This window comes from Ictidomys tridecemlineatus, chromosome 4 (genome assembly GCF_052094955.1).
Source record: "Ictidomys tridecemlineatus isolate mIctTri1 chromosome 4, mIctTri1.hap1, whole genome shotgun sequence".
NCBI classification, from domain to species: domain Eukaryota; kingdom Metazoa; phylum Chordata; class Mammalia; order Rodentia; family Sciuridae; genus Ictidomys; species Ictidomys tridecemlineatus.
In genome coordinates this window covers 160898102-160921845 of record NC_135480.1, presented here as the reverse complement: position 1 = coordinate 160921845, position 23744 = coordinate 160898102, and the positions used below count along the sequence as shown (strand labels likewise).

Below are 23744 nucleotides of genomic sequence, written 5' to 3'. Positions count from 1 at the left end.
TGAGCATAACATCTTGTCATATAAGAAAGCATGGAAGTCTTAAAATCTTACAAAAAGGCTACTAGAAAGGATTAATAAGCCAAAGATGAAATAATACAAACATTAATAAAGACATAAATAGAGATAGATTTTTTGTGGGGAACGGGGAAAATGGGGATCGAACCTAAGGATGCTTTTACCATTGCGCTACATTCCCAGCCCTTTTTATTTTGAGACAGCATCTCATGACAGAGTTGCTTAACACCTCGCTAATTTGCTGAGGCTAGCCTCCAACTTGCACTCCTTCTGCCAAGCTGCTGGGATTACAGGCACACATCACCAGGCCCAGCTAAACAGCAAAAGATTCAAACAAAAATGCTTTAAAAAGAAGTTCATAATAATACCCTATGTTGGGGCTGGGGTTGCGGCTCAGTGGTAGAGTGCTTGCCTAGCATGTGTGAAGCACTGGGTTTGATCCCCAGCACCACATAACACAAACAAATAAATGAAGGTATTGTTTCATCTACAACTAAAAAATATATTTTAAAAAATAATAAAACCCTATTCTCCCAAATTAACTGATATGTTGTGGAAAACACTATAGTTCCCAATTTTCTTTTTTAAAAACTGTCTTCCCAATATACTTTGCATCTTTAGAAAACCAAACAAAAGACATTAGGGAGTTTCTCTTTATAGATATATTCCATTTAATAGAGAAGAAATGACAGAATTAGACTATCACCATTTTACAGTTTCCAATGAATCAATTATCTAGGCATTAGAACATTAATATTTACTAATGCCTCCTACTGGAGGAGAATATACGGCCATTTATAAAGTTGTCTTACAAAATTAAACACATGAATATTAAAAACCCTGAATCTGAGAAGTTTTTAGATACTAATTTATAGAGTTGCAATTAGCCAAATTAGAATTTTCTAAAACTAGTTTCTAAAGGCAAATGACTTAGTTTAACCAAAAAACAAATTTCAAGGGGAAAAAATGGATCTGTAGATTTAAAAAGATAAAACCCTAACAATTACAAGGCATGGAGTTTGACCTTTATGCTTCAAACTAACTCCACGCACATAATACTTCTGAGAAATCTGAACAAAGACAGAGTAACCTGATAATGTTATTTATTTGGGGGCAGGGGTCTTTTGGTATGACAATGGCACTGTGATAAATTTTTTTTGGTTTGGGGGTGAGATCAGGGATTGAACTCAGGGGCACTCAACCACTGAGCCACATCCCCAGCCCTATTTTATATTTTATTTAGAAACGGGTCTCACTGAGTTGCTTAGGGCCTTGCTAAATTGATGAGGCTGGCTTTGAACTTGCGATCTTCCTGCCTCAGCCTCCTGAGCCACTGGGATTACAAGGCATGTGCCACCATGCCCAGCTGATAATGTTTTTTAAAATGCCTCTTTATTTAGAATTACATACTGAAATATTTACAATCAGAATATATGTTGTTTGAAATTTCTTTCTAAACAATCTAGGAAAGGGGATTTAAATGGGGGTGTGCATAAAAGAAGAAAGCCTATAGGCTGAAAAGTATTGAAGCTAGGTCAAGGGAGTCATTACACTCCTCTGCTAGTTTTTAATATACAGTTTAAATTTTCAGTTTTTAAAAGTTTAAAAAGTTTTTTGTTTATGGAAAACTCTTTATTTGTCACTTCATGTTATTAAAATGAGTCTACCTCTGGAAGGAGACGCATGCCTGCAAGCAGAAGGATGGCAAATTTGAAGCCAACCTGAGCATCTTAGTAAGACTCTGCTCAAAAAACAAAATAAAAATGGTGGAAATATAGCTCCAGGGTAAAACAGTTGCCTATCTTGTGTTAGTCCCTGGGTTCAAAACCCAGTTACCCTACTCCCCCACCAACCACCAAAAAATAAAAGAGAGTGGAAGAAAGAGTCTACCACACAAGAATTATGTACTATTCCAATGCATACTTACAAGAAGCACATAACATGATTACATTTTTACATACCACAACTTCCTGCAGACTGTTTGGAAGACTAACTGTTGAAATGCCATGAAATGGTCGTTGGGAAAAATCAATGTTTTGCAAAGGGCCTCCAACACTGTGACTTCGAGTCAAAGGTACATTTCGCTTTGATAAACTATTAGGCACAGATGGCACTTGCACAGTTTGGACATCTCCACTGATTTTCTTTATTTCATCACTTGAAAAAATAAAGAATAAATGCTATGTTGGTTCTGAAAAATAATGTAAATCTGGGGAGATAAGAGTATTTTCTACAATGAGTTTTGAGTTTATTAAATATCCTAGAAAAACCAACACTGCCATTTAGGAATTAAATTTAGGCTGAAGGTATAGCTCTGTGGTAGAGCACTTGTCTCACCTGAACACTTAAAAGCCTCCCCCAAAAGAATTAAGTTCTTCAAACATGTTTGTAAAACTAGTCAGGAGAACAGATGAAATGGATGATTGGTGAGGTTTGGGAAGAGGATATATGTCATAACTTTAAAAAACTAAATACCCATTCACTTTATTCAAATGTTATTTCATCTTTATTAAACAAAATCACCTAGAAATATACTGCATACAAACAGGTACAGTAGATTCATGGAGAGATATTTAATCTCTATCATGCCATGATCCACTTAAGGATAAAGGCCAGCTCTGAGTTACTTTTTATTCTCAGAACTTAGCATAATGCTTACAAAACAACAGTCTCTTAAGAAATGTTTGGCTCAGACAATATTCAAGAGTAAAATCTATACTTCACATTGAAGAGAATATTGTGAAAATTGGCACTGATTACACTAACAAGAAAAATATTTTCTTCTGTTCATTTTGTAAAAGACCACCATAAAAAAAAAAAAAACCAAACTAAACTTAGTTCAAAAATGTTTTACCATCAGATTCATTCATTAGATATTTAAATATTAAGTGGTACTAAAACAGGAAGATTTGGCTGGGGTTGTGGCTCTGGGGTAGAGCTCTTGCCTACTGTGTATGAGACACTGGGTTAGATCCTCAGCACCATGTAAAAATAAATAAGTAAAATAAAGGTATTGTGTCCATCTACAACTAAAATTTTTTTTATTTAAAAAAACAGTAAGATTTAATTTTATTAATGTCAAAACTTGTGCCTACAAGAATCTGGATGTCTTTAAAGACAGGATTCTTACAAAGGTACTTAATTTATTATAGAGTTCGCTGCACTCTATGATACCTTGATTCAACTGCATAGCTTGTTTCTTCAGTTATGGTCTGTTTAGGTTTTGGGAAATCCATAAAGTTAATCAACTCAGGTTCTGCTGAACTGCATACAGGTCTGTGCTCCAAGGGTTCACTTGCTAGAGGAAGGCTGCCACTTTGTAAACTGTCACCAGAGGTACTTGGTTTCAAGAAAAAGCTAAATATGGAAGAGAACAACAACAACAAAAAATCCTGTTTAAAAAAATCTGTGAATCCTCAAAATTTTAACATACTTAAAATTACTATATTGTAAAGTAATCATTAATACATTAGACAGTCCATAAGGGAAATACTGTCTGTTTTAAATATCCCCCACACTCTTGTTCTTATTCTTTCTCTCCTCCTGCCCTAAAAATTTTTAAATAAAAAGTTCAGTGTAGCCCAACATAAGATTGCTTCAGTTTTTGAGAACTATTGAAGAAAACTAGGAAGAAGGAAAGCAAAATACTTTATTAATTTCCTAAGTTTAAAGAAAGAAACATTTTAATATGTTAACCTGTAATTGTTGATAGTAATAACCCCTTTTTCCCCCCACTTAAAAATCTCCATTTTGGTCTCTAGTCACTTCTGCTCTATTTATTTATTTCAAACTTCTTTCATTTTCCCTTTGGGTAGAAATTGGGTAAGGTCTTATAGCTCCTCTAAAAGGACATTAGAGAACTTTCTGAGTAAAGATAATACTTTGTATCTTGAACACAGCTTGGTTTACAGAAATGTATTTGCTTTACAAATGGCATGTTTATTAATATTTGTTGTACATTTTATTGTATGTAATACTGACTAGTAATTAATGATCTGTATACTGAAGTCTTTAGAGAAAGTCTATGAGAGTGATAGAGATATGCAGGGTTAGATCATAAAGCAAGTATAGTAAAATATAAATTGGAGAATTCAAGAGTAGACATTGGATATTCAATGAAAATAAAGAAATCTTTAGCTAGCAGTGTAGGTCAGTGGTAGAGAACATGCTTAGCATGCTCAAGGCCCTGGATTCAATCCCCAGCACTCTCCATCCTCCCCCAAAATCTTTAAACTTTGCTGTAAGCTTGAAACTTTCCATAATGACATACTGGGGATGGGGGAAAAAATAGTGTTTCAGTATATCCTAATGACAAAATATTTATAAAAAGATTCTGGCTACAATAGCTTAAAAAAACACAATTAAACAAAAACCTACAAGGCACATGGAAAATACTTTAAAAGTCCTAAAGAAGATCTGAAAAATATGGAGAGATATACTATGTTCATAAATAATTAATAATAAAAGAAACATTTTCACCAAATTAATCTATAAATCCAATGTGATCTAATGCAAATAGAGTAATAAAAACAATAGAGTGTTGGGGAGGAAATGTACAACTAGAGTGCAGTATATATGGGAATTTGATATATGATAAAAGTGATACCATGTATCAGTGAGGAAAGGATAGGTTACTTAGTAGATGATACTGAGATAACTGGCTTGTTATATGGAAAAAAATAAAAGTTGGATTTCTACCATCACCCATGAAAGTGGAATCTAGATCATCTTAAGAGCCAAATATAACAGTCTAGCATGCACAAGGCTCAGCATTGAAAAAAAAAAAAGATATTCTGGGAGAAAATGAGAGTGAACAACTCTCAAAACAAGACCACAAAAGCACAAATCATGAGGTTGGAAAATTACTAATTTCTTCCAAGGAAAGAATATTAAAAATATTCAATGGAACTGGGATGTACAAGGCCCTGGGTTTAATCCCCAGCACGCCCCCCCACCAAAAAAAAAAAAAAAAACTCAAATCAGCAGGAAATCAATCCTATTCACCATAACTTCAAAATGAAAACAAAAACAAAGTAGAAATAAATCTGACCAGGGAAGTGAAAACTATAGAACACTGAAGAAAGAACTGAAGATGACACAAGTAAAAGGACCTCCCATGTTCATGGATAGACAGAATTAATGTTGTTAAAATGATTCAATGCAATCTCCACAACAATACCAATGACATTTATCACAGAACTAGAAAATAAACAATTCTAAAATTAATTTGGAAGAATAAAAGACAGAGAAGACCCAAAGCAACTCTAACTAAAAAAAGCAATTCTGGAGACATCATAATATTTGACTTCAAATTATACTACAGACCTGTAATCCCAGCAGCATGGGAGGCCGAGGCAGGAAGATCGCAAATTCAAGCCAGCCTCAGAAACTTAATAAGCCCCTAAGCAACTCAGCAAAACCTTTCTCTATAAAATATAAAAAAGGAATGGGGATATGGCTCAGTGATAAGTGCCTTGGGGTTCAAGTCCCAGCACCAAAAAAAAAAAAAAAAGAAAAATTAAAAAGAAATGTTATACTACAGAGCTACTGAAACAAACAAAAACTGCATGGTACTGGCATAAAAACACACACAGAGCAATGGAACAGACTAAAAGCACAAAGACTGGGAGTTAAAACAAGAGGATTACAAGGTTAAGGCCAACCTGAGTACCTTAGCTAGACCCTGTCTCAAAATAAAAAGGGCTGGGAATGTAGCTTAGTGATGAGTGTCCTGAGTTCAATCCCCATACCACAAAAACAAAACCAAAATCTCCAGAGAGACACTCATCTTTGATAACGAAGGTAAAAATAGTCATTGGAAAAAGGATAGCCAATGGTGATGAGAAATCTGGTTTTCCATATGTACAAGAATAGGACTAGATCCTTATCTCTTTCACTTTGCACAAAAGTCAACTCAAAATAGATCAAAGATCTAGGAATTAGAATAGAATCTAAGCAGCTCCTAGAAAAAAACAAGGTCAACATTACAACATGTAGGCACAGGCAATGACTTCCTTAATAAGACTCCTAAAGCTTAGAAAAAAATACCAAGAATTAATAAATGGGATAGCATTAAATTAAGTTTCTGAACAGCAAAGGAAAAATTAAGAGTATGAAGAGAGAACCCACAGAATGACAGTAAATCTTTGCTACCTACTCTAACACAGGATAAATATCCAGAATAAAGAACTCAAAACATCTCACACCCCCCAGCCCCACCACCCACACAAACACAGATAACCCAATTTTTAAAAAATGAGAAAATGAGCTAAATGGACCCTTCTCAAAAGAAGAAATACAGCCAGATGTGGTGGCACACACCTATAATTCCAACAACTCAGGAGGCCTAGGCAGGAGGATTACAAATTCAAAGCCAGCCTCAGCAACTTAGTGAGGTCCTAAGCAACTTGGCAAGACCCTGTCTCAAAACATAAAAGGAGTAGATGATGAGGCTCAGTGGTAAAGAGCCCCTGGGTTCAATCCCTGATATAAATAAATAAATAAATAAACAAACAAACAAACAAATAAATAAATGCATGCTGGAGAGGATGTGAGGTAAAGAGATCAACATACTATAATGATATATGCATACCTATGTTCACAGCAGCACAACTCACAATTGCCAAATTAAGGAACAGGCCTAGGTATCCATCAAAGGATGAATGGATAAAGAAAATATGGCACATATACAATGGAGTTTCAGCCATAAACAAGAATGAACTGTCATTTGCAGGAAAATAGATGGAACTTGAGAACATTATGTTAAGCAAAATAAGCCAAACTCAAAAAGTCAAGGGTCACATATTTTCTCTCATATGTAGAATCTAGAGAGGAAGATGGGTGGGGGTAGTTACGGTGAGACATGTGTATGGAGGTGAGGATCTTCCTTCAAACAGAAAGACGACCAGCAGAGTAGAAAAATGGGAGAGGAAGAAAAGAAGGAGATACTAGGAAACAATATTGACCAAATTATATTGTTACATTTTGTGCATGCGGGATATGTAACAATGAATCTTACTATTATATATATTATAATATATATAATATATATAATATAATATTTACAATATGGCAATATAATAATTACAATACAGTAATTAAACATCGACAAAAAAAATGCAGTGGAAAAAAATGGGCAGGAAATATAAACAGGCAATTCATAGAAAATGTTGGAATAACTAATTAGTAATGAAAAGACTCAAACTTAATTGTATTCAGAGAAATTGAAACAAAAACAGTAACACTTTTTACTCCTTAGAATATGAATATTAGAAAAATGCTAATACCAACTGCTGGTAAATTTGTACAGAAATGAGAATTCTTGGGCACTGTTGATAACAGTATAATATTTGGAAGCAATTTTTTGGTATGTACTGAAATGACATACAAAAATAACCCAGTAACTTCACTTCTAAGATAAGTTTTCTGAGAGAAAATACTTCACAAGTCTAAAAAAAGATATATACTTTGCAGTATACTGCATCACTGCAGTAATAATTGCAGTAATAAAGAACTGAAAATAACTCAAATGTTCTACAATAGAATAATGCAAAAGCCAGTATTAGCTTCCTACAAGATGAAAGGAATAAATTAAATGTATACACAGTACTTCTGAAAGATTGAAAAGAAACTGATATTTTCAGCATTATTCTAATTATATATATTAAAAATTGATAATAATACAAAACAACCTATATATGTTATAAGGATATGTATTCAAGGATATATCACATACAGAAGAGTTGGTATCTTTGTTGGATAAAGGAATGAGTGGAAATGGAGAAAAGAGAATAAATAAGAGGGCCTTGTTCAAAAAAATCAGGATAGTGCATCAAGAATTAAGAGTATGATCCAGGCATGGTGGCACACGCCTGTAATCCCAGCAGCTCAAAAGCAGAAATGGGAAGATCAGAAGTTTAAAGCCAGCCTCAGCAACTTAGTGAGGCCTTAAGCAACTTAGTGAGACACTGTCTCTAAATAAAATATTAAAAAGGGCTAGGGGTGTAGCTCAGTGGTTAAGTGTCTCTGGGTTCAATCCCTGATACCAAAAAGAATAAAAAAGTTTAAAAAAATATATTAAGAGTATGATTTGATTTGACCTCATGCCTGAAACTATATAAGAAAAAAATAAAGAGAAAACATCTCCAGAATTGAAGATTAAAAAAAAAAAAATACACAACTTTGAAAGTGCATGTATAGCATGTGCAAGTGAAGCCCTGGGTTTAATTATTAATGATCAAGAAAAAACAAAAACAAAAATAACTACTAAAGGAACACAATAATATAAAGTTGACCTGCTCCACAAGACAAATAAAATATTAACTATAATTAGTCAGGTCACCATACAGTTAGCAAACTCTCAATTACATAATGACTGGTTACAGACCAGCTAGTCTCCTTTCGGTTGACTAGAAGGTTGCTCTTTTCACTGTAGCAGAAAGTGACAAGTTAATAGCTGAAAACATAATTAGAGTCACCAAGGCAGAAGGTCTGAAATAAGGCCTAACACTAGTGTTTTGAATTATCTATAAAGAAAGTTTAGTTCTAAGAATGAACTACTACTGATAACCACATATTAAATAAAATGGAAATGTAATCTCCTACATTACTACTACTTTCTCCTCAAATACTGAAGGTGAAGGACAGAAGGGAAAGGCAAGCCTGAAGCATACTGTAAATGATTCATTCTTGCCCCAGGAGTAGTACATTTCGTGGGACACTTACCTTTTGAGGGAGCTTTTACAATACTAACCTTGCAGAGCCTCTCAAGTCTTTAAATTCTATATTGAGAAGAGGCAAGAAGTTGCTTTTACAGAATGGACATGTTGTATTCAAATTTGAATCATCTGCTGTCCATCCAGCCATAATTTCTTCATCATAAACCAAAGCTCCACAAGTTCTACATTGTGAACAACTTGACATCAAAACCTAATAGGAAAATAAGAACACTCAGAATCTCTACATGAAAATGAACCTTAATAGGCCATTCTCTAGAATAAACAGAATTTCAGTTATTTTACTAAGCAAATTTGAAATAACAAATTTTATTATGTTACAATTAAAACTACCAGTATGTTGCCTTACTTATATATAAAACATCAAATGAATTCATCAAAATGACTTATTAGTCTGTCCATAGGATCTCATAGAAAACTGTTAAATGCTATTCTTAAATAAAAATATGTTAACAGCACTTTATTACGGGCAGATTATAGTACTTGTACCTCCATTGCACAATTCTGATAGATGCTAGACATGCTGGTATTTTGGGATGAACCATGGTCTGATTTTTCAAAGTCCTGCCCTTTTATGCCTCTTGGAAATGAAACTTCACCTAGACAGGAATAAGCATCAGAACACATTAAGTAGGAGAATGTCCTTATGTCTTGGAAAAATGTGTTTAGGGGGAAAATATCATGAAATCTGCAATTCATTTTCCAATTGCTTAATATAAAAAGTGTGTGTGTGTGTAGAGAAAGAGAGAGAGGGAAGGAGAGAGAGAAACCTAATAAAAGTTAATTAAATCTGAGGACATAATTGCCTTCAGAAGAATTATAGAATTAGGGGCTGGGGTTGTGGCTCAGTGGTAGAGCGCTTGCCTGGCATGTGTGAGGCACTGGTTCGATCCCCAGCACCAAATAAACAAATTAAATAAACAAAATAAAGGTATTGTGTCCATCTAGAACTAAATCAAAATTTAAAAAAAAGAATTATAGAATTAGAAGAATTACAAAATTCTTTCAAATTCTTAGGACATTTGGAATTTTTTCACAATAAAAAGAAAAAAAGCATGTCACTTTTTTTTTTTAAAAGTAACAGAGCTAAGAAATTTCAATGATAGAGCCCAAGATCTTTAAAATCTGGTTCAAACACCGAATTTCCCAGAGAGCTAGATAAAAATGTACACCCCAAGGCCCTGCCCCACAAATTCCATCTTAGAAGTTTTAGGCTAAAATTTGTTAGATGATTCTGATGCATTATAAAATTCAGAAACTAATGATATAATGCACAAATACATACAACTAAAATTAAAACAAGTGACTATAATACTTGTAGGTAATACAAAATAAAACTAACAATAAGGTGTGGCTACTACTAAAAAATCTATCAGATAATCTCAACAAATGGGGTTTTGGGAGGGGAGGGTTATGAGCATTTAAACTGAAACAGACAGGGCTGGTAAAAGAGCTCATAGGAAGAACATGTGCCTAGCATACATGAAGTCCTGACTTCAATCCCCAGTATATAAAAATAAATGATAAATAAATAAACAAAAGAGACTAAATGAAGAAAGGAAAATCCTTCCCCATACCTGTTGAATAATGTAGTTTTCCAATATCTCCACTGCTGCTGCTACTGCCAAGGCTTGTGTTGCTTTGGGTAAGTTCACTAGGGACCAACCCTGAGATACTTGTGTTAGGAGATACATTTTCCCCCAAAATATGGTCTTCCAAGCCAGCTGGGAAGCTGTAATCTCTATTAATTTCCTCCTTTAATTGAAAAGAATAAAATCCCACTTGTATAAACAATATCTTCTCCAATGGGAATATACTTACTCCACTATTATCAGAATTAAACTCCATAGCTTAAAACAAATCATTCATATATATGTACATGAATGTATGTATGTGTATATATGTGTATGTGCATACATGTGTGTGTGTACGCGCGCACACCAGGGATTGAACCCAAGGGTGCTTAACCACTGAACCACATCCCCAGCCCTTTTTAAAACTTTGTATTTAGAGCCTCCCAGTGGATAGGATTACAGGCATGCACTACTGTGCCCAGACCCTATTTTTTTCAAAACCATGAATTCTTCTGTTATTTGAGACTTCCCTTCCATACGCTAAAAATATTCAAGAAGTGATCTGCAATATTTAATCTATGTTGCACCACAGGTGAGTTTGGGGTCTAGTGTCTCTCCATATAAAATAAAGGAATGTTAAGAGGTCACTATCTCCAATAGAATCAGAGATGCCAGTACAGTTAGCAAAGGGGCTTTAGAGTCAGCAAGCTTATCACCTTGGCTCTTTATCACTTACAGAAGTTAATTTTCTAACTTTTAATTATTATTATCATCTGAAATTGTGGATAATATGAGACCTTTCCAAACAAGGTTGCTCTAAGAATTTCAGCTGGGAATCTGTTCAGCATAACAAACAATAATTTTAGAAACAAATAACATAATCTAGTTCGTAATTACCATAAGTGATTGAAACTTTAGTTGCATAGAAATCATTTCAATAATAAGCTCCAATTTATTTATTTAGATATTTTTCTTTAAAAAGGCAAGATTTGTATTGTCTTTGGTATAAAACCATGTTAATTATTATTATTATTATTTTTAGTACTAGGGATTGATCCCAAGGGCCACTCAACCACTCCTGAGTCACTGGAATAGCAGCATGCACCATGCAACCAGCGACTCTTTAAATATATTGCCATTCAATGTCTTTTCCTAAAATATAGCTTCAAAATTAAGAACATGGGCTCTAGAGTCAATATCTATGACTTCAAGTCTTTGTTCTGCCACTTACTAGTTGTATGATCTTCAGACATTAAACTTATAATTCATCTATAAAATAAAAATACTACTACTACATAGGGTTGTTTTGAAAATTAAACAAATATATATGTTTATTATATATTCATATACAAAAATAAATGTAAAGCTTATAACAGTACCTAGAACACACTGTGACAATTATAATAATAGCAAATATTTACAAATAATTGTCAATTTGAGACAGGAGGATAATGAGTTCAAAGCCAGCTTCAGCAAAAGCAAGGCACTAAGCATAAGCAACTCAGTGAGACCCTGTCTTCAAATAAAATACAAAATAGGGCTGGGGATGTGGCTTAGTACCTGAGTTCAATCCCAGGTACACCCCTGAAAAAAACACCCTGTCATTTCTACTGAAGTACTCCAATACCACATAAAGTTGTGAAAACAAAGGTAAAACTTTGATTACCTTTTTCCCATAAAATAAGCCAAATGCCTCCACTTCCACTTTTATAAAACAACAACAACAAAAAACTAATGATTAATTCTACTTACAATGATTTTTAAAAGTCTTAATAATTTTGTCATGTAGTATGAACTTTATAGTTTAAATGGAAGAGACTTCATAAACACACACACACAGGCAAATGTTGTTTTAAAAATAAAGTGCTGCTGGGTTCAGTGGCACACATCTGAAATATCAGCTGTTAGGAAGGATGGCAAATTCAAGACCAGTCTGGGCAACTTATCAAGACCCTGTCTCAAAATAAAATAAAAAGGGCTGGGGATACAGTTTAGTAGTAGAATGCCCCTGGGTTCAAGTCCCAGTACTGAAATAAATAAGTAAGCAAAATAAAATAGAAGTCCTATGCAAATATAACATGACATTGTTATTAATTTCAAATATCATTAGTGCTTTCAAAGAACTAAACAATGTTTTAGGTTAGAATGACTAATGGAATTAGAAAGTGATTCTGATACTCTTTTTTACATTATGAATTTCCTACATAAATACTCAAGTTATTTTAAGAAAGAAATAGAATATGTACAAACTTTTAAAATATAAAAAACAAAATTACTAGAAATCTTTAAATTGTACTACACATACACAAAGATACTACAAACCTCCTCATATCAGAGTACACATGTAAAACTTTCTTACCTCGTCATCTGAGTAGTTGTAGGCAGATGCTACAGCCACCCACATCTTACTGGCTACTGTTGCTGCTTGTTTCATACCAGATTTTAGGACATCTATCTTGGGCCCTGAGAGTAGATTATCCAGCTTTAGCCCTGACAAAGAATTTACTACAGAACCCAATGAGCCATGTGGTGAAGAACAAACCAATGCAGATAAAGGTGAACGATCTTTGTAAGTCCGATAGGGAGTGTGCTGCTTGAAACGTCCAGTAAAAGTTTTAGACCTGGACACTGCAGGAGAACTCTTCTCACTTTTAGGATTTTCCTGGGCTGGTGGGCTATTATCTAATGGTAGGCTTGATCTTCTCTCTAAAGGGTGCATAAATGTAGTAGTAGTGCCAGATTCTCTGCTTTCCTCTCGGTGCAATTCCATACTAGAAGATTTACTACCCAGGGGACTTTTTAAGTTCATGTAGCTCTCAATTTCATCAGCCAGATTACGTGCAATAACTGGAGAAAACATTTTATCTTCAGAATCAGGAGGCTTTTCTTCTATAGATTCAGTGGCTAAAAGAGACAAAGGATCTAGTCCAGTTTCAACATCCTCCCTTTCAACAGCTTTAGCAACACCATATACACTACTTCTCTTATTCATCAGATCTTTGGATTCTGCTTTCAAGTCTCTGGACTGATTACTGTTACTATCATGTTGTTGACTATCATATGTCATCTTTGTTGTACTAGTTTTAGCTATATTATCATCAACCACAGGCTCTATGAGCTCTTGGCTTTCCTCAAGCATCTCTAGGACAGCAGATGATCTGTGCTCAGAATCCCAACTACTTTCAGAGACACGGGTCCTAGTATCAGCTAGGTGACAGCTAACATTCTCGAAACTATGAGTTCTTGCCATATGAAGTGGAGAAGCCTTAGGACATGTCAATGCTGCTGTAAGAATCTTGGCATCTGCTCCCATCATGATAGCCATTTCATTTGAATTCAAATCCAAACTGCTTTTCTTAAGTAGCATTCCTGCTCGACTTTCAGAACTAAAACTACAACTCCTTTCTGGAAAATGCTTTTGTCTTTTTTCTCCTCTATCACCATTCTTCTTGAGATTAGAAACTTCACCAAAGACTGCATCTTCAACTAGATCTTGTGTAGAAAATAGAACATTTGATGTACTACCTAAAAGGGAGAGTAGAGTATTAAAAATAAATCCTTATTTTCCAATATAACATATATAAATGTTTACTGCTTTTCTGATTACTGAAAGTAATATTCCCAGTAAAGGTTAGAAAAGATTAACAAAAGATTCAGAAAATTTAGAAGGCATACAGAAAAAAATACCCTCAAAAAAACCTACTCAACCCTGTCTTCAGAAATAACATTTTAAATGTACAAACTGCATTTTAATTCAAATCCAAACTGCTCTTCTTATGTAGCATTCCCACTCAACTTTCAGAACTAAAACTACAATTCCTCTCTGGAGAATGCTTTTGTCCTTTTTCTTCTCTATCACATTCTTCCTGGGATTAGAAAATTTACCAAAGACTGAACCTTAAACTGAATCTAGTATGTATGTATGTATGTGTGCGTGTGTGTATGTTTGTGTGTCATGTGAGGATATAAGAAGTTGACAGTGTAACTGGAAGAGGGTCCTCAAAAGAATCCACTATGCTGATACCCTTACCTTGGACATTAAAACCTCCTGAGCGTAAGGAATTTGTTGTTTATAGTGTACTCAATCATATAGTATTCTCTTATAGCTGCTCCAACTAACTAGAACACCACCCATTCATATTTAGGATTCTCAATTAATTTTTTTATAAAAAAAGTACAATGAAGCCAGGAACAGTGGCACACATCTATAATCCTAGCTTCTTGGGAGGCAGAAGGAGGAAAATGAAAAGTCTGAGGCCAGCCTAGGTAACTCAGTGAGACCCTATCTCAAAATAAAATATAAAAAGGATTGGGGAAGTAGCTCAGTGGTAAAGTGCCCCTGTATTTCAAAATAAATAAGTAAATATCATGATGATCTGGAAGCTTTGAGGAAAAAAAAAGATGTCTTTGATTTAATCTTTTTTAATCTTCTAAAATGGTTTCAGGGTTCTTTTTAATCTTTCAGATTAGTACTAATTGGTAATAATCCTATCAGTTAATCAGAGTTAATAATAAGCATTTAGATATTTTTGAAGCTTTTAGGGAAATTAAGCCAACCTATTTTATAATTCCAAAATGTATACCCAATTTGAAAACTACTTCCAATATATAAAAAACAGATCTCTGCAAATACTACAGGCTATCTTATTTCTAGGAATTTAGCGGCACATTTTATTTTGAAATTTTAAATGAACTGGACTGTCTATACTATCAAAAGCCCCATTACCATCTCTCTCTTTCTCTTTCTCTCTCTCTCTCTCTCTCTCTCTCTCTCTCTCCCTCTCCCTCTCCCTCTCCCTCTCCCTCTCCCTCTCTCAGGGATTGAATGCACACTAGGCAAGTATTCTACCACCGAACTATATCTCCAGCTATTTTATTTTGAAATAGTCTTGCTAAGTTACCCAGGCTGACCTAGAACTTATATAATAATCTCGTCTCAGCCTTTTAAGTAACTGGAACTACAGTTACCTACCTATATCCTACCTTCCTTTCTTTTGTGTTTATGTAGGGTGTGGGGTGGAGGTGAAAGGTTGAACCCAGGGATGCTTTACACTGGGTTACTTCCCTAACACTTTTATTTTAAATTTCATTTTGAGATAGGATCTTACTAGGTTGCCTAGGCTGGCTTTGAACTTTCAAACTGAACCTCCTGACTCAGTCTCCTTCATGACTGGCATTACAGGCAGCACCACTACACTTGGCTCTCCTTTTTTAAAGAAATAAATCTTCCTAGATCACAATGTAATACAAAAATAAGATGGGTATAGCAGGAAGAAATAAACACCAGAAGCCAGACTACTTTCAGATCAATATCCTGAAAGAAGATAAAAACCTGTTGAAAGAAACCTCTATTCTCCTTTTTCATACTCTCTTGTTATCAACAGGCTAGGAAAATGTGATCTGTAGTGTTGGGTTTTTTTTGTGTGTGTATGTGCATTAATATGCAGATAACTATTTTCCCAAAAAGCTTTTAGCACTCTCTCTTAAACACTACTGCCCACCAAACAAACAACAACAATAAAAACCCATAATCATTTATACTTGGCATCCAGGTATATGCAAAAAGAAAACCCTTTTAGTACTCTTACACTAATTTAAAAGACTGAATAAATTAATTTCTCTAAAGTTAATTGTAAATTATCTATTATATAACTTTAGAGAAGTGAATTGTAGCTATCATTAGGAAAGGGTAAAGGGCACCAGTCAATTTCATTGTCCTTTTAAACCATATACTTAAGCCAGGTGTAGTGGCACACACCTATAATCCCAGCTACTCAGGAGGCTAAGTCTGGAGGATCACAAATTCAAAGCTAGCTTGGACAATTTAGTGAGAACTTGTCTTAAAAACAAAACAAAACAAAACAAAACAAACAAACAAACAACAACAACAAAAAAAAAAAAACAGGGCTGGGAATGTAGCTTAGTGGTAAAGCGCTTGCCTTTAGTGGTAAAGCTAGCATGAGTGAGGCCCTGGGTTCCCCAACACTGCCCGCCCCTACCACAAAATCACACATTTTTTTAGAACTCAAGTGATGTGAATCTTTTTTCCATTTCCCTTCAGAAGTGATAAGAATTACCCTGCCATACATAAACCTCCTGGGATTTCTGCCTCTGTTGTTAGTGAGTTCAAGAGGCCCTACTGTACACAGTCTACAATGAGAAAGAACAACCAAACTGAGACCAGGCACAACAAGAAAGGCATTCCAAATAACATATATATTAAATATAGATCTTTTAAAAATTTAAATATGTCTCCCTTCGTATCCATGGAAGACTGGTTCCATGAATGGCCACCCCTCACAATACTAAAATACCTGGGTGTTCATGTCCCTTATATAAAATGACATAGTACTTGCACATAACTTAAACACATCCTCCTAGTATACTTTAAATCATCTCTGAATTACTTCAAATACCTAACACCATGTAAATAGTTATATGATTTAGTGAATAATAACAAGAAAAAGTCTGTAAGTGTCCATTGCAGATGCAATTATTTTCTGATATTTTCAAACCCTAGATTGGTTAGATGGAGATATGGACAGGTATGGCTACTGTTCTTTTTTTTTTTGGGGGGGGGGAGATATTGGGGACCAAACTCAGGGCCTCATTCATGTTAAGCAAGCACTCTACCATGAGTTACAGCCCCAATCCTTCTTTTATTTCTTTCCTGCTCCCTGTCTTCCTATTTTACTGTGTTGGCAGAGTTTCACTAAGTTGCTAATAAGACTAGCTTCAAACTTGAAATCCTCCTGCCTCAGCCTCCCAGGAAATTGGGATTACAAGTATGCACTATCATGCCCAGTCCAACTGTACCTTTAAATAACAATATTTTAATATTTTCTTCAGACCGTTTATATGATTTGGGCTCATTTCTGGCTCTTTAGTATGTTCATTATAATTAAGTTGACAATTTAAAATCATCAAAGACATATGTATCTGTAGTATATATTCTAAACATTTAATAACCAATATAAGTAACTTACCAGTACTACTTTTTCTGTTGTTGACATCAAATATACCAGATGAAACTTTCACAATACTGCTGCCCCATGAAGGAGGTTCATTAGGACTCTGAGACTCTGGACTAGGTTGTGAATGTTTTACCACAATAGCAGACACATCACACACCTCTGAAAATAAGTATTTGGCTTTTATCATTTCTAATATTGCTCATACTGAACAGAAATCTCATAGAGATTTACATGTACGTATAAATTTTTTCATCAAGTAGGGGTAAATATATAACTGTTTTATTACTGGTTTACTGTATCTCGCTAACATTAGATTATAAATGTCACTAGCACTGACTGAAATAAATGTTTTATTTTAGCATTCAATAATCCTATACTGAGTGTTCCTGAGCGAATCAATTGAAGCCTCTGGTCTTTAATTCTGTTTCTCATTACTTGGTAAATATGAGAAGGACTTGCTTCTGGGTAACTCAGGAGAATAAAACAAGAAACATTATCAAAGAAAGTATAATTCTGTATAAGAGAACAGAAGGAACATCCTGTTACCATAAACCAAAATGTTCCTCTGTGGTCTCACAAAATTTTTAAAACAAATCATTTCTACCTCAATGAGTCCTATAAAAACCAATACAACCATGAGGACTATTTTTGCTGTATTAATGAAAAACATTCACAAAGCTACTTGAAGGACTTCTGGTGGAAAAGCATTTTAAAATAAGTACAACACTAGAATACAAGTTTGATGAGTCAAGTTTAGTTCTGATTTTGACACAAAGTAGCCAAGTAACTTTGACAAATGAAAACCTTAGTGGGTTGCACTTTCCTAAAACATTAACGGTAACAGACAGACTCTCTAAAAGGTCTGTTAAATTTCAAACCTCAGAGACTATAATAACAATATTATATTATTATATTAGTTATCTTATTACTAAGTAATACATACTTATTAAGTATTATACTTAATAGTACATAATATCTTGTTAGCTAGACCTTACATTCCTGAAAATGATCACCAAAAATTATTAAATAAAATAAAAAGGGCTAGGGTTGTGGCTCAGTGGTAGAGCACCTGCCTAGCATGTGTGAGGCACTGGGTTCAATCCTTAGCACCACATAAAAAGGAATAAATAAAGGTATTGCATACATCTATTAACTAAAAAAAAATTTAAAAAAACATCTAATTAATATAGGTATTTTTCCTAAATAAAGTTTATAAATATCAGTACTTAACCTTCTACTTGCACGTTCATTTTAGTTACCAACTCTGGTGCTATATGTTCTTCAGGCACGTGAATTTCTGCTTCGTCCTTTATAAGTTCATCCTTAGACCCATAGCCTTGGTCAGACTGACCACCTGTTACAAAGAATGCAAGCTTATAAATGTTTTTGTATACTTATAACCCATTTATAAAATATCAAAAGAAAATTCCACTGGTCTAGACAACTAAAAGAAAAGGAAGAAAACTGACAAGGCACACAGAACATTTTTTAAAACAATGACAGGAAGCAAATTAACAACAGAAACAAGAATGTCGGAATCTGAAAAATCATTCCATATTTGAAAGCAATGAACCTTAATCTCTTCATCTGGAAATTAAAGAGATTTGGACAAGATGTTTTAAAAAGTCTCTTGGAGGGTGTCCATAGAATGTTTCTTTTTTGTAGGAAAGAGAAAAGAATGAAACACATATTATATACCTGCTACCTTTTGCAAAAAGAAAAGTAAGAATGACAAATCAGGAAAAAATAAAAATGGTTACCTACAAGGGGTGGGGGAAAAATAGAAAGGAAAAAAATAAACAGGAAGAAACTTCTTTACATAAGGTTTATTATACTGTTTTTGGAGATGTAATATATTTGTATATATTCAAAATAAGTAAATCAAAATGGAGAGTAGAGTTTAAAATTGAATGCAAGCAGAAACAAGTGAAAGCATTTGTACTTCATATGAAATAACCAAACTGAATGAGTCAAAGAAGACTAATTTAACTTTTTTGGGGGGAGGGGTGGGTACCAGGGATTGAATTCCAGGGCACTTAACCACTGAGCCACATCCCCAGCCCTATTCTGTATTTTATTTAGAGACAGGGTCTCACTGAAGTTGTTTAGCACCTTGCTGTTGCTGAGGCTGGCTTTGAACTTGCAATTCTCCTGCCTCAGCCTCCTGAGCTGCTGGGATTATAGCTGTGCACCACCACACCCTGCTTTAAGTTAACTTTTAAACACATTATTTTGAGTATGTACCCTAAACCCTGGAGTAATAATCAAATAAAAAACAGCTTAAGTTTGTTTTTCACAGGGGATGAGTGTGATAATTCTGAAATTATTTTACGTATACTGTAGAATTGAATCAATGAATAAATGTGATAATGTTTGTTGGAAGATAAGATTTTTACTCTGGAAGAAGGCAGATTTTTTTTTTTAATGGACTGAAAGAAGGTAAAGAACAATCTTATGAAGTTCATTTAGAATTAAGGTATTTCCAAAGTGTACACACACACATACACACACTTTCTAACTCTGTTTGTTAAAAGTACAGAAGCAATATTACCCTGGTGACAGTGGGTATAACCCAGGCTCAGATCTTGGCTTCCAAAATCTATTCCTCATTAAAATGAACCTGGGATCCTTGAAGAAATGGCTGATTCCAAAGCTAAATCAGGGAGGGTACAAAAATGTGCTTGGAATCCTTTTTTTTTTTTTTTGTTTTGGCCCAGAAAGGAAAAGCTCAAAAACCATGTTGGGAACATGTCTAAAGGACACAGGAACCAGCTTATAGGCTTCTACTGGCTAACACTGGGATAACTGCAGATCAAATAGGGACAGTTAGAGACTATAATCCACTGAGTAAAATAGGAACCCGTAAGTCCATACTGATAATAAAAAAGAAAAAACAGAGAAGGGAAATTTTACTGTATACTATATGTCATCTTGTAAATGTGGAAGTAGTGACATCACACTTTGTAACCACTGTACTAAAGATTTTTGTCTTAGGCAAGCATCATCAATTGATGCTAACCTTAAAACTGAGCTAAGAAAGAAGATATTATCACATGGTCTCAAGATGTCCCCTCACACATAGCTTATTATCTGCAAGAGGTAAAATATTAACCATAGTCGGACATGATGGCACATGTCCATAATTGTAGCATCTCAGGAGGCTGAGGCAGGAGGATCACAAGTTTGAGGCCAACTTGGCAATTTAGTGAGACCCTGTCTCAAAAAATGGCTGGGGGCTAGGCACAACAGCATATGCCTATAATCCCAGCGGTTCAGGAGGCGGAGGCAGGAGAATTTCCAGTTCAAAGCCAGCCTCAGCAATTTAATGAGGCACTAAGAAACTCAGTGAGACCTTGTCTCTAAATAATATACAAAATAAGGGCTGGGGATGTGGCTCAGTGATCAAGTGCCCCTGAGTTCAATCCCCAATTCACCCCTATCCCCCCATCCCTCCCCAAAAATGGCTGGGGATATATCCCAGTGCTAAAAGTACCCTTGATGTAGGTAATATTTGCCTCTGGGATGCAATAATCTGATAAGGTTACATCACTTTTTTAGTATATATACCCTGGATGCATAACATACCCTAGTAACAAGGAAGTATCAGACAAACCCAAGTTAAAGAACATTCTACAAAATAACCAAAAAGAATTCTTCAAAAAGGTGAAGGTCAGCCAGGCATAGTGGTACATGCCTGTAATTTCAGTTACTTGGGAGGCTGCAGGAGGAGCCTCAGGAAATTAATGAGACCCTGTCTCAAAATAAAAACTAAAAAGTATCTGGCAGTATAGCTCAGTGATGGTAAAGTGACCCTGGTTTCAATCTCCAGTACTGGGGGTGGAAGTAGGGGAAGATTGAAGTCATAATAGATAAAGAAAGCATGAGAAACTGTGCCAGGTTAAAGGAGACTAAAGAGAGGGATTTAAAGTACCACAAAGGACATTAGGAACAATTGACAAAATCAGAATATAAAGTATATAAACTTTTCAATTAGCAATAATCGCACCTTGGATAAACCTCTTTGACTACTATACTGCTACTGCACAAAGCTAAGTATATAAATTTTTCTATAAATTTAAAAATTATTTCAAAATAGAGTTTCTGAAGTCTGTTTTGGCTTTAAAGTTCTATAATTTAAAACTGAAACTAAGTCCAGTTACTGAAAAAATCAGTTATGAAGATATCAATAAAAGAGACATAAAATATGCAGTACCTTCCATTTCTACAACATATTACTATACAACCACTCAGACTTGGATTTGCCATGTAACAAAAGAATTAAACTTCTCTAAATACTACTATTTAGAATGGCTAACTTCAGTTGTTTTTTGTTTCTTGGGTTTTTTGGCACTGGGGATTGAACTCAGGGGCACTCAACCGATGAGCCACATCCCCAGCCCTGTTTTGCACTTTTTATTTAGAGACAGGGTCTCACTGAGTTGTTTAGTACCTCACTGTTGCTGAGGCTGGCTTTGAACTTGCAACCCTCCTGCCTCAATCTCCTGAGCCACTGGGATTACAGGCATGTGCCACCACACCTGCTTTTCAGTTGTATTTTTATTGTCCCCCTCAGAATATCCAGTATAGAAATCTAGTGCCACAAAAAAGGCAAAAGACTGAGAATAGGGTAAATTGATTAAACCCAGATATGCCTCTAGGATCTAAATTCACTACCGGGTACCAAGTAATAAGATTCCAAAAGATAATCCTTAATGAAATGAACAACTTAAGTATCTGGGCTGGAAGACACCAAAAATATCCAATGGCATCACCAGAAGCCTTACAGAAGAAACACATGATCACTGCAAATTCAGTATCTAGGATTCAGTCATTAGAAATGCAGCTAAATTGACCTAGGTGGCACACGCTTATAATCCCAGAGACTCATGAGGCTGAGACAGGAATATCTCAAGTTCAAGGCCAGACTCAGTCATTTATCGAGGCTCTAAACAATTTAGTGAGACCCTATCTCAAAATGAAAACTATAAATAGGGTTTTGGGGATATGGCTCAGTGGTGAAGAGCCCCTGAGTTCAATCTTTGATACCAAAAAAAAAAAAAAAACTAAAAAGAAATATACGAAAAAGGCATCCAAAGGTTCTTCCCAAAATATTGGAATCTTTATACCAATTACCTGGAATTATTAGGAGACTATTTTCTGTTAGAAAACTAAATTGCCTTTATAATGAGATAAGCTTAAAAATAAAGAGGATTAAGAGGGGGATATCTTTCATTGTTATTATCATTCCTGGTAAGCTGTTTTATTTACCAAAAAATTATTTGCTTGATTTTTTTTCATTTGTTTTTATTTTTAAACACACAAAGCCCATTTCTTCCGAAGTATTAGGAAAAAATACAATGGAAATAAAATAAGTTGGCAAAATTTTTAAAGTCTCATAAAAATTCCTACTTGTTAATTTACAAACAGGATTGAAAACTAATAAAGTTAATTATAAACAAGATTGCACCTATAACCTACATTGAAAAAAATTAAAAGAAGTAGTTATTAGCACAAAAATGCAGCAATCTAGTTTTGTAAAGCATAACCAGCTCAACAACTAGAACAATGAATTAATTAATGCCCATAACAGTATTCAATACAATGATGCTATAAACCAACCTCAAGGTAAAAATTACAGCAAAGTACAACATATTTTAAAATAAGATAAATAAAAATAAGTCAGTTTTGCAAGCTGACCATAAATGTTAGTTGGATATTTTCAGGAGAATCTAAATATGATTATCCTTATCTGAAGGAGAAAAGCCAAGAAATTGAAAATGGTTTTCCACTTGTAATAAAACTTAAAATACAACAAAATGTCTTTTCCCCCACCCTTGTTTGTCAGCAAAATTTAACCTAATAAATGGGAATTACCTGAAGTGGTTAACATTCAAGGGCAGAATTAACGCACACGTGTATCCATAGCTTCACGTCATAAAAGTCTGTCTGCACCCCACACCATGACAGCCAAGGACAAATGCAGCACCAAGAAACAGCACAGAGCAAAAAGCAGAGCAACAAAGAGCAGAGAAAAGGAAACTTCAGTCATTGAGACAAGTTTATCAGATGAAGCACAGGAATTAGACTCAGAATTCTTTCTAAAGGAAGGCTTGAGATAATAACCACCACCACCACAACAACAACAAAAAAAAAACAACACAAAAAGAAGGATGTGCAACACACACATATCTGCCCAAAGTGCTACTTTGATTACACTTATTTGTAATTTCAGAGGACTGAGGTAATACCCAGAACTATGTACATATAAGTAGGTTCTCAGATTTCTTAAAAATGTCCTTTAAAGTAAACAAAATATGTTCTCATAGCATGTGACTTATTTTTTTCCTTCTTTAACATTCATAATCTCAAAGTTCTAAGATATTTTCCATTTAATGAAAGTAAAAATAGATTTTCCAGTTGTGTCACTAACAGTCAAGTTCATTAGC

General features: G+C 34.6%; 1 protein-coding gene and 1 pseudogene across 7 annotated transcripts in view; both read right to left on the bottom strand.

The window, feature by feature from the left end:
- The window catches only part of Dennd4c (DENN domain containing 4C), a 101694-nt gene that overhangs the window by 10925 nt on the left and 67025 nt on the right, over positions 1 to 23744 (bottom strand). For all 7 annotated transcript variants that reach the window (XM_078047689.1, XM_013363189.4, XM_040285842.2 and 4 more), the window contains 8 exons: positions 18530 to 18652; positions 17311 to 17457; positions 12684 to 13849; positions 10328 to 10505; positions 9240 to 9349; positions 8768 to 8943; positions 3190 to 3372; positions 1977 to 2172 (listed from right to left, as the gene is read on the bottom strand). In XM_078047689.1, coding sequence (XP_077903815.1) covers positions 1977 to 2172; positions 3190 to 3372; positions 8768 to 8943; positions 9240 to 9349; positions 10328 to 10505; positions 12684 to 13849; positions 17311 to 17457; positions 18530 to 18652 — 2279 coding nt within the window. The remainder of the gene's footprint in view (positions 1 to 1976; positions 2173 to 3189; positions 3373 to 8767; positions 8944 to 9239; positions 9350 to 10327; positions 10506 to 12683; positions 13850 to 17310; positions 17458 to 18529; positions 18653 to 23744) is intronic.
- On the bottom strand, positions 21240 to 21349 carry LOC144377475 (U4 spliceosomal RNA; annotated as a pseudogene).